The sequence below is a fragment of the Cucumis melo genome, chromosome 8 (genome assembly GCF_025177605.1).
Source record: "Cucumis melo cultivar AY chromosome 8, USDA_Cmelo_AY_1.0, whole genome shotgun sequence".
Taxonomy (NCBI): Eukaryota; Viridiplantae; Streptophyta; class Magnoliopsida; order Cucurbitales; family Cucurbitaceae; genus Cucumis; species Cucumis melo.
The window spans coordinates 32,655,658-32,671,492 of NC_066864.1; the positions used below are offsets into that span (position 1 = coordinate 32,655,658).

The 15,835-nt window shown below is 37.1% G+C and overlaps 1 protein-coding gene and 1 pseudogene across 1 annotated transcript in view; one reads left to right on the forward strand and one right to left on the reverse strand.

The window, feature by feature from the left end:
- Positions 1 to 15,835, reverse strand: part of LOC103491317 (translation factor GUF1 homolog, chloroplastic) — a 78,364-nt gene that overhangs the window by 52,901 nt on the left and 9,628 nt on the right. The window contains exons 4-5 of the mRNA XM_051089157.1: positions 8,648 to 8,704; positions 8,383 to 8,448 (exon numbers count right to left, since the gene is read on the reverse strand). Coding sequence (XP_050945114.1) covers positions 8,383 to 8,448; positions 8,648 to 8,704 — 123 coding nt within the window. The remainder of the gene's footprint in view (positions 1 to 8,382; positions 8,449 to 8,647; positions 8,705 to 15,835) is intronic.
- Positions 10,331 to 14,055, forward strand: LOC103491695 (phosphatidylserine decarboxylase proenzyme 2-like; annotated as a pseudogene).

Sequence of the window (15,835 nt, forward strand, 5' to 3'; positions counted from 1 at the left end):
CAATGCCCAAAAGACACTATTTATAGGTACCAAAACATTCTCCTACTAGGGCTCACACTTGCACGTTCCCACGATCCAATTACTGCTTTTCTATTGCCACCTGGATGTCCTGTGAGTTCCCTTTTTTGCCCCTTCTTTTATACACATCAATAATGGGAGGTCTCACAGTGTACAGCTCTAAAATTCAGGTCCCGGAATGCTTCATCAGGTCAGTAAATGTTGATTCTTCTTTGTCTCAATTTTTCATCCACCACCTCTAATTCAAAGGCATCTTTTCTGCGAGGCTCCCCATGCAAAGATGATTTTTCTCTCAGAAACCAGTTTGAACTTTCCTCTCCAATCAGCATTAGTAGTGAAGATTCAATTGATTCCAACAATGAGGTTGACCTTTAAACTAGACTCAGAAATCGAAGGGACGGACCTAAATGCTTTGTTCAATGATGAGGATTTTCCCTCTAATAAAATTCCATTGGATTTGCTTAAAGATTTGGAATCTATAGTGAATGATTGTGGTCTTATTCTGGCTTAATTTAGAAGTGCAGCCACCTTTTCCTTGTCCCAGGCATTACGAAGACTGTCTCCTGGAACACTAGGGGTTTAAATGATTCCTCTAAACGTGCAGCACTCAAAAAGTTTATCCAAAATTGTAGTCTAGATGTAATCATGATTCAAAGTCTAAGAAGGATACCTTGAATTTGGTTTTCATAGAATCACTGTGGAGTTCTAAGGATATTGGCTATGATTTTGTGGCTTCTGTTAGTTCTTCCGGCGAAATTCTTACCATGTGGAACAGCAGTAAAATCTCAGTAACTGAGGTTATTAAAAGACACTTCTCTATGTCCATCAAATGCCTCACTTCGTGCAAAAAGGTTTGTTGGATCACAAATGTCTATGGCCATTGTGGATACAAAGAAAGGAAATTGGTTTGGCCCGAATTGTCTTCCTTAGCTGCTTGATCACAAATGTCTATGGCCATTGTGGATACAAAGAAAGGAAATTGGTTTGGCCCAAATTGTCTTCCTTAGCTGCTTGTTCAACTGTGGCCTAGTGTGTAGGTGACCACTCGTTGGGCCCATGAAAGATTTCCAATTGGCAGGAGCACTAGAGGAATGTCATTGTTCAATAAGTTTATTGATTCTGTTACTCTCATAGAAATTCCATTGCAAAATGTAAGGTTCGCTTGGTCTAGAGATGGTATTTCTCCTTCCAGATCTTTATTAGACAGATTCTTCATAAATCAAGTGTGGAATGTTTGTTTTGAAAATTCTCGGGTATCATGCAAAGCACGTATCTTCTCGGATCACTTTCCTTTAATCTTGGAGGCTGGTGATTTTCTTTGGTGTCCCTCTCCTTTTCGGTTTTCGTAACAATCGATTGCTGTTCAGTGAATGTAATCAGATTATTGAGTAGTTCAAACTTTCGTGGATGGGCCGGTTTCATTCTTCATGAACAGTTAAGATCAGTTAAAATGACAGTAAAAGCTTGGAATATTGCAGCGCAAACCAAGGTAAAAGAAAGAGAAAATCTTGCTGTTAGAATTAGGAAAATATGATTATGTGGCTGAGTAGATTGGGTTAAAAGAAGAAGAGATGGGTTCTAGAACAGCATTGCAAGCTGAATCACTTAGCACTTCCAACATGAAGAACGTAATTGTATTCAGAAAAGTAAGCTCAACTGGCTGTCTTTGGGTGATGAGTATACAGGTTTCTTCCACCGCTTTTTAAATGCAAAGAAAAGAAGGAACCTCGTAACAGAATTAAAAGACGATAACGGGTCGCTTCAACTTCATTCCGCAACATTGAAAGGCTTGTGCTAGAATTTTCTGAGACACTTTATACAAGAATTCCGGGGGACAGATTTATACCTATTAATAGCGATTGGTCTGGTGTTTCCTCAATTCAATATGTGGCTCTTGTTGCCTAATTTTCAGTGGGGGAAATTTTTAAAGCTTTGAAGGCACTTGGCAGCAATAAAGCCCCAGGCCTAGATGGATTCACAGCGGAGTTCCTAATCAAACACGGGTCTAATTTCAAGGATATCTTCAAATCCTTAATGGCTGATTTCCACAGAAATGGAAGATTAAATGCTTCTATTCAAGAGAACTTCATTTGTTTAGTGCAAAAAAAAAGAGAACGTGACTCTAGTTAAGGATTTCTGCCCAATCAGCCTCACTACCTTAACATACAAGGTAGTTGCAAAAGTTCTATCTGAACGTCTAAAACAAGTTATGGATACAATTATAAGTCCTACCCAAAACGCTTTTATTGAAGGTAGGCAGATTCTTGACCCAATATTAATTGCTAACGAGGCAATGGAAGATTATAGGGCAAAATGGAAAAAGGGTTGGATTTTAAAACTTGACCTGGAAAAAGCCTTTGATAGGGTGGTTTGGAACTTTTTAAAAAAGACTTTCTCTAAAAAAGTTTAGTCCCTAGTGGATTTCATGGATAATGGGCTGTCTAAAAAATCCAAAATTTACAGTCTTCATGAATGGTAAGCCAAGAGTCCGAATAACAACATCTTGAGGTATCTGCCAAGGGGATCCCCTCTCCCCCTTTTTATTTCTCCTAGTGAGGTTCTAGGAGAAATCATAAACAAGCTTCATAGTAAATCATAAACAAGCTTCATAGTAACGGCCAGTTTGAAGGTTTCCTTGTTGACAAAGACATGATCCACCTCCCATTGCTTCAATTTGCCGACGACACTCTTCTTTTTTGTAAGTATGATTTGAAGATGCTTCTTAAGCTTAAGAATGCCATTAGGTTATTTGAATGGTGTTCGGGGCAGAAAGTAAACCGGGAGAAATCAGTCCTTAGCAGTGTCAATATGGGAGAGGATGAGTTGATTCAAACAGCAAATCTGCTGGGGTGCAAGGCAGAAAAGCTTCCAATTACTTATTTAGGTCTCCCTTTAGGAGGTTACCCTCGGCAAAAGATGTTTTTAGAGGCGGAAGATATACCTTATGCAACTCAATACTGGTTAGTCTTCCCACATATTACCTATCTTTTTTTTCTATACTTGAAAGTGTGGTTGCCTCTTTGGAGAGAATCATGCAAAACTTCTTTTGGGAAGGTCATGTCGGTAGCAAAACCAACCACCTTGTTAAATGGAACAAGGGTTCAACTCCTTTAAAAGATGGGGGGTTTTGGCCTAGGAGGAATTAAAATTCATAACACTACCTTGCTCGCTAAATGGGGTTGGAGATTATTAAAAGAAGAGTCAGCTCTTTGGAGGCAAATAATTAAAAGCATCCACGATAAGGAACCATTTGATTGGTTCACTAAAGAGAAGTTCGATAATAGCCTAAGAAGCCCTTGGGTTAGCATTGCTAGAGTGTGGAGGTCAGTTGACTCATTAGCCTCCTTTAACCTTGTTAACGACCGGATTCAAGAAATGAAAAAACACTACTACAAGAGTTTAATATGAATGCCATGACACTGCCTCTGGTCTAGCACGTTTGGCTGCTCAACTTCAGCAGCTATTTGCCCTTGATCTCAAGGAATCAATTATTCATTTGCAAACAAGATGAAAACCATCTTTTCAAAAGGTAAGTTCTCTCTCCCCTTCTCTCTTCCCTCTCTCCTCTTTTCTTTCTCCTCCTCCTCCTTCCCTTCAACTTCATTGCTGGCCGATTACTCTATCCGATAGACACTGCTAGTCGTCGCCTTGTTCTTTGACATGACCCTGGCTACCATTCTTAGTTTCTCAAAGATGGAAGTAAAAAGCTACAAAATCGACAACCTTTTTTTCTGCATTTGACATGAAGATGAAGCTTTTCACATTGAAGATGTTGAAGCTAATATTTCTATGACTTTATCAGTCCTTCAACTTAGATGGTTCATTGAAACAGTGAAACATTTGAATAAGAATTCTGAAGAAGATTATTTCTATAAGAAAGAAAAAGTTGAGTGTGGAAGGGTTGAAGCTTCTAAATTCATATCCAAAAGTGGGTGGGTTTTGAGATGCATTGCATGGCCTCGTACGGGAGGGAGATCATTTATTCATATCCCCATTGGTGAAGATAAATGGGGTGGAAAAGTTTTGGAAAGTTTTGGAAAAATGTTGGGAGACTTCAAGGACATCCATGATGACAAATTCTGGTTCTCTACCCAATCCATGTTCAACACCTTTATGAAGCAACCAAATAGAAGTATGAAAGGAAGCTATGCGGAGATAGCAAAATCAAAAGAGAAACAAAAGACAAAATATCTCTTTTTTTGATACCACAAAACAAAGTACAAGCAAATGTTGGGTGATTAAGATTCCGGTAGTCTTCAAAGCGGATTTTGATAATCTTTGGGTTGTTTCAAAACTTTTTGAATTTGATAGTTGGATAAAAATTAATGAAACATTAGAACTCTTTTTCGACTCAAAAGTTACCATCAATGCATTATTTGCAGACAATGCTCTGATTGAATTCGATCGTGGTCCTTTGAAGGAGTTTTTTGAAAATCCAGGCAAATGGCAATTTTTTCGTGCCTTTCATTTAAAGTTTGAAAAATGGAACAATTTCATCCATGGAAGACCCTTATACTTGAAAGGCTATGGAGGGTGGATTACAATAAAAAATCTACCACTTGATTATTGGTGTAATAAAACTTTTGAAGTGATTGGAGCTCATTTTGGACAATTAGAAAATATTGCAGCTGAAACTATCAACTTCATTAATGTCTCAGAAGCCAAGATTCAAGTGAAGGAGAATCAGTGTGATTTCATTTCGACAACCATTGAGATTTATGATGAAAGAAGAGGAAATATTTTCTTGAATTTTGGGGATATCTCATTTTATCCAATCCACCCAGCAAAGTACAAGGTGATTTATTTTCTCACGATTTCTCTAATCCGTTAGATATTATTAGATTAAGCCAAGTTATGAAGGACGAAGGCTTTATGGAAGGTTCATTTAACTCCAAGTTTGACTATCTCCTTCCTTCGAACTCCATCTCAAGTACGAAAAGGAACCCTTATGAGTTGTCTGAAAGGCTGTTCAAACATCGTCATCAGAGGCCAACACCATTTCTCCGAAATTGTAAAGCATCGACATATTCTGAGAATTCTTCCTTTCAACCTCCAGCAAACGTTAGTTCCGTTAGTAAACAGTGGGCAAAAGACAATCTAAAGTCTGAAAATTCCAAGAGCCGTTCAAAATCAGAACCACCAATCAGGACAAACTCAGTTTTCCCGCCAAAGGAGACTTAATTTAATTTTATCCCATTTGAAAAATCACTTGTAGGAGCCCAACAATCACTTATTTGCAGCAATAAAGATAATAATGATGTTGTTTCTATGATTAAGAGTGCCAGCAAGACTTTAATCTCCACGAAAGCCAATAACAAAAATAATAAAGTGCAGATGGGAGCTGCATTTACTTTGCTAGAAAACGAAAGTTGTTATTAAAGAAGAAAGAGAAGGGTGCAGAAGACAACTGTGTTGTTAATTTAGTGGGTCCCAAGCTCTTTCTACCGTCTTCTAATTTTGAAAAATATGGGATGCGAGAAATCAAAAAATGGAGAGCAAAGGTCACCCATCTCTAAAAATAAAAATTAAAAAAAAAAAAAAGCAATTGTATTTTTCCTATTGATAACAGTGACGCCAGCAAGTCAGTCAACAAAGAAGTCATATCTTCTCCTCCCTTGTCTGCTTGGTTTAACAAAGCTAAAAAGATTTCTTGTCCCCCAAAGTTCTTCTCGAAGCATTTTATAAGAAAAGGGACTTCCTTCAACAATGTTTGTACTGCTCTTTTCAATTCCGAAACTTTTGGAGCTTGTTCATTCAAGGCTCAAGAGAAGCATTCCCAAGGTCATCAATCTCTCAAGTCTTCATTCACAGAAGTAAATCCGGATCTTTTGGAAGTTTCCAAAGCTCTAGTCCAAGCTACTGGTTACAATAACAAGGTAGGTACATTTAACTCTACAAAAGTGTGAGCAAAATACAAATAAGGTGCAATGTGGGATTACTAATCCAGAGGAAGATGGCAGTCTCAAAGATCAAGACTCAAATGTTGAATCAGTCCCAAGTGTCAGCAATGAGGAATTAGAAGAGTTTAATGCAGGGGAAAAGGTTGACGATTATGAGATTTTGGAGAACATAATTAGCAATGTTTGCGGATTGTTCATGGAGGAAAGTGTAGAAGAACAACCTTCTCTTCAGAAATTCAAAGAAGAAATCCCTTTGTATTTGAATTTGTATTTCTTTGTACTTCTTTTGGTTTTGTTTTACCTTTGGACATTACTCATTTGTTTTGGTTTTTAGCTTGTTTGGATATGATGAGGGGGCTATGGGGGTATAACCTAGTTAAGATGTCCAGGTGCACCTCCTGATCCTTGGTTACATGCTCATTGTATAATTCTTTTGTATTATGAGTTTTTGTCTTATTATTATTATATTAATATAAAGGTCATCTCCGTTAAAAATAAAATTCTTGGTAACGGCCGTAGAATTGGCTTTTGGTCAGATCCTTGGATTGGTAATGCCCCCATCAAGGAGCAATATTCTAGGCTCTTTAGATTTGCTCTTTTGCCCATTGGTTCAGTTGCAACACATTGGACAATGATACTTCTTCCTGGTCATTGGCCTTTAGAAGAAGTTTGAAGGATGATGAAATTGTAGATTTTCGATCACTACTTTCCCTCCTCTCTTCTGAAAAAGTGGGTAACTTTGACGATTATAGATCATGGTCCATTAATCCTCAAGGTCAGTTTTCAATTAAGTCTCTTTCAGCCCATTTAAAATCTACCACCCCAATGGATAAACGTCTTTTTTCAGCAATTTGGAAAATAGGCAGCCCACGGAGAATTAACATTTTGATTTGGATTATGGTCTTCAGGTCCGTCAATAACTTAGAAATATTGAAAAAGAAAGCCCCTAATAAAAGCCTCTCACCCTCGATTTGTCCTTTATGTTTGAAGGCTAGTGAGAATCTTTCTCATATTTTCATAAACTGTCCTCTTTTCATTCTACTTGGTAAGGATTTTCTCCTTGTTCAATTTAGCTTGGGTATCTGACCATTCACTAAGTGCTAGTGTGGCTCAACTTCTGACGGGTCCAAGTTTGCCCAAAACATCAAGTATCATATGGAAAAATTTGTCAAAAGCCTTACTTTCAGAATTATGGTTTGAACGAAATCAACGTATCTTCCATGATAAAGCATGACCAAGAGCAGAAATTATGCATGCAGCAAATCTTAATGTTGCAGCTTGGTATTCCCTTGAAAAGAAGTTCGTTAATTATTTCATCCAAGACATTTACCTTAACAGGGCTGCTCTTCTTTCTCAACCTGCCTAATAATTGCTGCCTCAGATTCAATGTTTGCAGATTACACAATCTAAAGCCCTCTATTGCTTTTTGAAGCCTTGAAGGATTGCCCCTATTTTAGTCTTTATTTTTAAGATTTTTTTTTCTTTGGGCCTCCCCATTTGTTTCTTGATGTTTCTTTCGGTCCCATATTGTTTTCTGGACCTTTGTAACAACTGGATGCTTTTATTATTGTTTCTTTGTTGGTTCGTTTATTTTTGTACTCGGGATATGATGCTTAGCGCAATGAGGGTGTCAACCTAGTTGAGATGTTTGGGTGCACCTTCTGATCCCCTAGGGCTACTTATTTATTGCTTTTTGTATAAATCTCTTGTACTTTGAGTTCTTCTTAATAAAGAAGTTTTTGTCTCCATATTTTTTTTTTAAACGGAGACAAACTTCTTTATTAATAATAAAAATTCAAAGTACAAGAGATTTGAGATTTATACAAAGAGAGCAATAAAGAAGTTGTAATCAAGGGATTCCTAGGGGGATCAAGTGGCGCACCAGGACATCTCAACTAGGTTGACACCCTTTAGCGCCAAGCATCATTTTCTGAGAAAATATAAAGGAAAAAAACTAACTGAGGATCAATAATAATAAACGTCCAGCCTATTACAAGGGTCCAAAAAAAACAGGAAAAACATGACCAGAAAAAACAGAAAATGACCCAAAATAAACAATCTCAAAGTTAAAAACTTAAGAAAGATCGATCCTTCAAAACTTCGAGGCTTCAAACTGAGAAATCTGCATAAAAAAGTTTTTTTTTTTTTTTTGTCTCCATTTAAAAAAAGAGAAAGAACAGAGGGGCGACTTTGGTCGGTTGGCTAGGTTTTTTCCTAGGAGAATTTCTCGATAGTTCCATTCCTGAATCTAATTTTTTTGAACAAAAAACAAGCCTCTAAAGGAAGATAATGACTTACGACTAATGCTCAAAGTACATTGGAAACAAGCATAAAGCTACGACGAATCTAGTTAAAATAAAGGACAACTATACATAAAAATATATATTAGTACATTAAATAATAAAACTACAATAAAAACAAAAATGAGCATTAGTGGCTACAGCAGTATAATGATGAAACTTACGGGGATAATTTCTAAGTTGTTATCAAGAGCCAAATAGACATTTGCCAACGTTTGTGCTTCCACGCCCTAATACATATTTGCATAGGAGTTAAACTTAACAAAAGATAATATAAGTTCAACTATGACAAAAACTAGAAGGTTCAAAGAAACATTGCTAAGGCCAAATTGCACACAATTAATGCATATAGATTCCAGACATGGGTAGCAAATTGGAAGAGAAATAATAAACTATGCTAACACAAAGTAACCATCAAGAATGATTTACCTGTGAAGCATCTACAACAAGGAGAGCACCCTCACAGGCAGCAAGAGATCGAGAAACCTAGAAAAAAGGGGAAGTTGAAATATTGTGGCTATTTTTCTCTTTATAGAAAAAAAACTTTCATGGAGAAAAATAGGAAGAATACAAGGACATACAAAAAGGCAATCCCACAGTAAAAGGGGGAATCCCAACTAAGAGACTCAAACTTTACAAAATAGCACCAATAGAATAATAATAAAAGGTTTCAAAATTAAGACCCAATAGGAAACATGAGATATATACTATGAGTGAGACCTAGAGATCAAAGGATGCACCCAGACATCTCAACTAGGTTAACACCCCCTAGCGTCCTCGTCATGTCCATACAATATTAGTACAAAAAGAAATTATAATAAAAGAGTATATTAAGGTAGAGTGCATTGTATGATAAAAGCGCACAATTCTAGTCAACTTAAGAGGTAAAAGCCGACCAACTCAAACACAAATGTTCAATAGCATATGCGCTAAACTACTTGTTCAGAGTGCACCAAGCAGCTGCATTTCCTTTTGCAATGTCCATTCGTTCTGACCAACCGATATCTTTTGGTTACCTTCAAACCATATTTCTGCATGCAGTGCTTTGGACATGTTAATCCATAGTAATCTTGGCTCCCTTTTTATGAACTGACTCATAATAATCTGACTAACATTGAAGCTGAATATGCCATCAAAAACCCAATCAACTTCAAATAAAGAGACCAAACTGCCCCAACACTTAGCTGAATATGAGCAGGAGAAGCACAAGTGTTGCAGATATTCCTCTTTTTCAAGGCAAAGAAGCCATACTGAGGGCTAGAGGCTACTGTTTGGAACCCTCCTTCGCATGACCAATGAACATTTTAATAACCCAAATAACATAATCCATACTAAAATATCAACTCTCCTAAGGCTGTTGGATTTCCATAAGGCTTTGTAAGTCTCAATTCATCAGAGATGAGGGTGAAAGTTGAGCCACAAGAGATTTGACTGAAAACTTGTTGGATGGTTCTAAAGACCAAAGCCTTCTAACCTGAGATTCTGCCACTCGCCTTTGCGATAGAAGTTGAAACAATTGTTGAAACTCTATGATTTCATCTTCTTTAAGTAGTCTTCTAAAAACTATAGACCAAGATAGAGTGGGTAGGTATTATTTTTATTTTATAAGGTAAGTTCTCTCCTCTCTCCTCTCTCTTTTCCTCGTCTCTCCCAGCCTTTCCCCTCAGACATTTTCAAATGTTTGTTTCTCTGGCAAGAAAGCAAGGAATGGAAGTACAAAGTTGCAGGGTTTTTGTCTCTCCCTACTGCATATGGCACGAGCATGATTTATTCCAAGTTGAAGATTTGGAGGCGAATAAAATCCTATCATTATCAAGGTCTCAACTTAGCTGGTTTCAAGAGGCCATCGAGGAACTCTATCAGAGTGCTGAAAATCAATATTTCTACAAGAAAGAAAGAATAGACAATGGCATAACAGAAGTCTCAAGATTCAGATCAGAGAATGGTTGGGTGCTGAGATGCAATTTTTGGCCAAAAAAGGTGGAAGATCATTCATACACATTCTTTTGGGAGAGGACAAACAGGGGTGGAAAATATTTCTCAATATGTGGAAGAGTTTCAAATCAAAGCACGATTACATAAATATGGTATTCAAAACAAAGCAAGCTGAAAATGTGTCCTCTTGAAGAAGCAAACAAACCGCAAGAAGAGAAGATGGAAGGCTATGTGGATAAGGTCCAGCCAGAAAAGGAATACTCTGTTTTGGACCCGACAAAGCAGAGCAATCATCATCGGTGGATAATCAAGAATTCGAAGGTTACCAAAACAGATTTTAATACTTTATGGGTTGTCACTCAACTTTTTGAGTTCAATAGTCAGGTAGAGATTAAAGAACATTGCAAACATACTTTCAGTCGAGAGTTATCAACAATCCGTGGTTTGCAGGGAAAGCTCTAGTTGATATAGATCAAGGATCATTAGAAGAACTTGTGGAACAACCTGGAAAATGGCAGAAATTTGGCACCTATCATTTTAATCTCAAAAAGTAGGATATGCTAGAACACAGTAGAGCTCTGTATCAAAGGCATATGGTGGATGGATTTCGATTAAGAACCTCCCTTTAAACTACCGGAGGAATCAGACATTTGAAGTTATTGGGGCTTATTTCGAGGGTTTGGTAGACATCTCCATGGAAACTCTTAGGGGACGTTTGGGGCAAGGAATGAGTTATAATAGTCTGGGCATTATGATAGTTTGAGGATTATAATATTCTGCATTTGAAGTGCAAAGTTTTATAATCTGGATTATTATAGTCTATGTTTGGGGTGCAAACTATTATAGTCTATCTAAATATTAGGGTGCAAACTATTATAATTTGGGTTTTCACTACTCTTTTTTGGCATACATATATGTTACACATGAAATACACATTTTTCTTCGATTGATTTTATCAAATCTGGTTAATTAATATGTTCATTTAATAAATTTAGCTTCAAATTGGGTTTTTCACTATCGTGAGTGGCTAATTGGTGCCAGTACATGGAATTAGACAGAGGAAGGGTCAACAAACATAAATGCTAAAAAAATAACTCAAATAATAATATTTTCTTTTTTATGAAAAACAATAATTAGCGATAAAAAATAGCCGTTAAATAAGTCAAGGAATTTAATACATGATATGTCACAAGAATATTGGGTTAATAGCAATTTTATGACCATTTGGTGAGCATGAGATCACCTTTGAGAATCCTGTAAAGATAAAAAGTGAAAATAGGACTAAGAATGTTTAAATGCTATTTTAATTAATTAATTTCACATATTTATTTATACTATTTAGGTTTTCAAAATTTCTGTTTAAACTTCTAAACTTTATATATTTTACTTTGACTATAAGTTTTGTTCATTTAAATTTTAATAATTTTGATTCTAATATCATAGTAATATTATTAACATTCTTTAAAATTTTGGAAACTTGTCATTTTCCTTTTTAAACTTATGAATTTGTTCTACAAAATATCATTTAACTTTAAACTTTGTCCCTTCAACAAAAGAAATCTCAGACCATAAGAGGGCTAACATCTTTCTATACTATGGTGATTTCAAGTTCTTAAACCCACCTAACCCCAGAAAAGCCCCCAGCTTGCAAGATAATTTCAATTAACTCCATAGACCGGCTGCAAATAAGGGAAGTTTTGAATAATGAAGGGTTTTATCTCTCCTCTTTTCCACCAGTTTTAAATGTACCTAAATCTGCATTTGCTATCCAGAATCTTTTTTCGGTCAGCTCACTGGCACCGAAGAAGGAGACGGGCCGGCGTACATTTGGCTGATGACTTAATTGGTAGGGCATCTGAACAGTCTCTGTTAAACGCCAATCCGTTGCAGCACAGCTGTCTCCAAAAGAATATGGAGCCCATTGGATTAATTTAAACCTCCTTAATACAGTTGTTAGTGAACCAATTAGAGAGAGAAACAAAAATAGTGCCCCCTCAATTTCTACCAAGAGTAATAATGATTTACCCTTCACAGTAATTAAGGTTTCAGCCACTCCCAATCAGCTGCCAATCTTTGAACCTTCCAATACCATTCCTCTTACATTCTACCCCCGGATCCACCAAGAATCTGGTATCTCCAACAAGTTTAATTAAAACAAAAGAGGTAAAACCTTTCAAGCACCGAAAATACTAAAACACGATATCAGAAAGCAAACCTCTTTCAACAACTTATGGACAGCCCTCTTGAAATCAGAACTGAATGGTTTTTGCTCCCTCAGAGTTCCAGTCCTTGCTCCTTCACAGATCCACCGCATAGAGCCTTGTACCTCAGAAGAAAAAAAAAAAAAGACCTGATCTTCTGGTTGTTTGCAGCACCAAAATTCCCTAGTATTTTCACTATTTCAAGCTCTCCAACCCCAACACTAATGTAACTTTATTGCAAGGTTCCCCCTGCCATATTATCAATTCATCTAAGAAGCATCTTGATGAGGCTATAGACTCTCCTTTTAGTGAAGATTCAGTGGGCTTTCTAAGGGATTTTGATCAAAATTACCTCAGAGATAGAAGGGACTGACCTTACCGAACTATTTGATGAATCTTCCATCTCCCTTTCAAAGTTCCCTCGGAATTGCCTAAGGACCTGTTGTCTTGTAGTCAATGATTGTGGCATAATTCTGGTCTAAGGGGTCAGCTTGCTATTTCCCCTCACTCAGCCCCTTTAAGATTATTTATTGGAATTGCAATGCAATAAAAGACATCTCCAAGAGAGCAGCCCTCATAAATTCATAAAAATTGCAACGCAATAAGAGGAGCTCTTTAAGGCAGCTGACAAGAATGGGGATGGTGTTGTCACTCTTGACGAGTTGGCTGCTCTTCTTGCTGCTCAACAAGAGGAGCCATTGATGCACCGTTGTCCTGTTTGTGGTGAAACTCTTGAGGTTTCTGATAATCTGAACAATATGATTCACTTGACTTCATGTTTTGATGAAGGAACTGGAAACCAAGTTATGACCGGAGGGTTCTTGACTGATAAACAGGCTGCATATGGGTGGACGTTTATTTTAAGCGAATGGGCGCATTTTTTATCTTATGATGTAGGTACAAACTCTGGTTCAAGTGCATCTCATATTGTCGTTTATGATCGGCAGGAAAAAGGCTAGTGGAAGAGATAATCGATGGAAGGATTGTTTTGTCAACGAGGGCCATCTATCAATCAAAAGTAGGTCTCACTCCTATGGATAAAGGGGGGAAGGAACTCTTACATAGCATTTCTGAAAAGCAAGGAAAGCAAATGGATTCAGTTGAATCTGCAAAAGATATTCCACGTTTCATTGAATCTTAACAAAGTAGTATTACTGAGGTGAAGCACCCTTTGGATTATTTCAAGACATTTAATGAATTCTTTATAAGTGAGTTGAAGCCTGGTGTTAGACCAATTGCACATGTGGAAAGTGGTGATGTTGCAGTATGTGTTGTTGTTTGCTGACCAATGGCACTTAAGTCATTTGATGGCAGCCTAAGGGGCGGAAGTTTTCAGTTCAAGGTCCTTTAGGGCAAGACATAAGTGCAAGTTATTTTAAGGATGGGTCATTGGTGATATTTCGATTGGCACAACAAGATTTTCTTCGCTTTCTTTTTTCAGTCTCAGGTTTCATTGAACAAATTGTCAACATGCATGGATGCCTGTATATTGTTAATCCAGTTGCGGTGAATAGCAAGTATTGCAATGTCCTCACAGAGAACAAGAGTTCAGTAGCTATAATTTCAACATCTGATTTTGGCAAGGTTGCTTTCGTTGCAATTGGAGCTACCTTGGTTGGCAGCTTAACCTTCAAAAAAGGGTAGGGAGATAATGTGAAGAAAGGAAAAGAGTTTTCAAAAAAGGGCAGGGAGATAATGTAAAGAAAGGAGAAGAGTTTGGATATTTCTCTTTGGTGGAAGTTCTGTAATTTGTGTCTTTGAAAAGAACGCAATGCAGCAGCTTGGTGCTCTCTAAACAAGGAGTTTGTGAATTACTCCACACAAAGTCACTGCTGAGCAGTCTTTTTCTCTCAACCAGCCCCCTAGGCCCTGTTCTGTTTTTGGTGTCTTTGTTTTGCATTTTGACAGCTTTGTTTTCCCCTCCGGCCTTCTTTGGACCATAGCTTATATTTTCTTTTGGTCTAGTTCACACAGTAGCAGCTTTTTCTTTTGTTTATAGGCTCAGCCTCTGTACTGCTTTGTTTGCCCCATTTCCCTTTCTTTATTTTTCTTTATTTCTCTGGCTCAGCTCTCTGTATTAGGCTGGACTACTGTAATTTGGCATATTTATTTCTAGCTTTAATTGGGATTGTTGTGGTGCTAAGGGTTGTCAACCTAGTTGAGATGTCCTGGTGCATCTTCTGATCCTCCCTCGCCTCTAGGCTTCTTTATTACGCTCATTGTATATCTCTATTGTACTTTGAGTTGTTATTAATAATAAAGTAGTTCTCCATTTCAAAAAAATAAAAGAAGAAGAAGAATCTTGCACTTTTCAAGCATCCCAAGGTCCAGGAAGTCCATTAGGGATCAAACTTCTTGTTGTACAAAATCTTTTCTAGGAAGCCCCAATCCACTCTATCAAAAAACAATTTCAAGATTGAGTTTCAATATCCATCCTTTCTTCGTTTCAGCAAGACAGTCTTCACAGCCTTATTTGCAATTATAACCAAGTCTAAAATTTGTCTTCCCCCAAATGAAAGCACTCTGAAAAGTGCTTATTATTGTGTCCAGAACCTGCTTTAACCGTTCAGCTAACACTTTGACCACCACCTTATAAGTTAAAGTGGTAAGACTTATAGGTCTAAAATCTTTCACTAAAACTACATCCTCTTTCATTTGGGTCAAGCAAATGATATTTTCTTGGACACAAGCACTTATTTTTTCGTTGATGTAAAACTCATCGAATAGATTTTTGAAGCTACTCTTAATCTTTGCCCAATGTTTGATGAGGAACTCAGCAGTAAACCCATCCAGACCTGGGGCTTCGTTTTTCCATAGGCTTTGACTGCCCTAAGAATTTCAGCATCTAAAAAGCATCCTATAAGTAGAACATCTAAATTGGTGTGACGCGTGGCCATTCCACATTTAGAGGAAAGAATCTTTCACCCAGTAGCCTTTTGTATAAGTTAACATAAAATCCCAAAATCAGCCCTACAATATCCCAGACTGGCCTTGTTACTGCCCCATGATCATCAACCAGCTCTGTAATAAAATTCCTTCTCTTCTTTGCATTCAGGAAACGATGAAAGAAACCCGAATTCTCATCCCCCCTCAGCCAACTAACTTTGCATTTCTAAATTTGGTGACTTGGAGAAATAAAAAACAGAATGGCCAGAACGTGTGTTGAAGCAGAGTTTAGAGACTTAGCTCATAGAATTTGTGATGGCATATGGATCAAAAGGGTACTTGAAGAGTTGAATATTTCTTTATCTACACCTAATACAAATTTTGCGACAATAAAGTTGTATTTACATTGCCCATAATCCAATTCTACATGATAGAACAAAACATATCGAGGTTGATAAGCATTTTATTAAAGAGAAAATTGAAGCAAGAATAATACGCATTCCTTATCTTCCTACATCAGAGCAAATTGGAAACAATTTGACTGTTTAATTGAATAGCTGTGATAAGCAAATAACTAGTATTGATTAGCTAATGT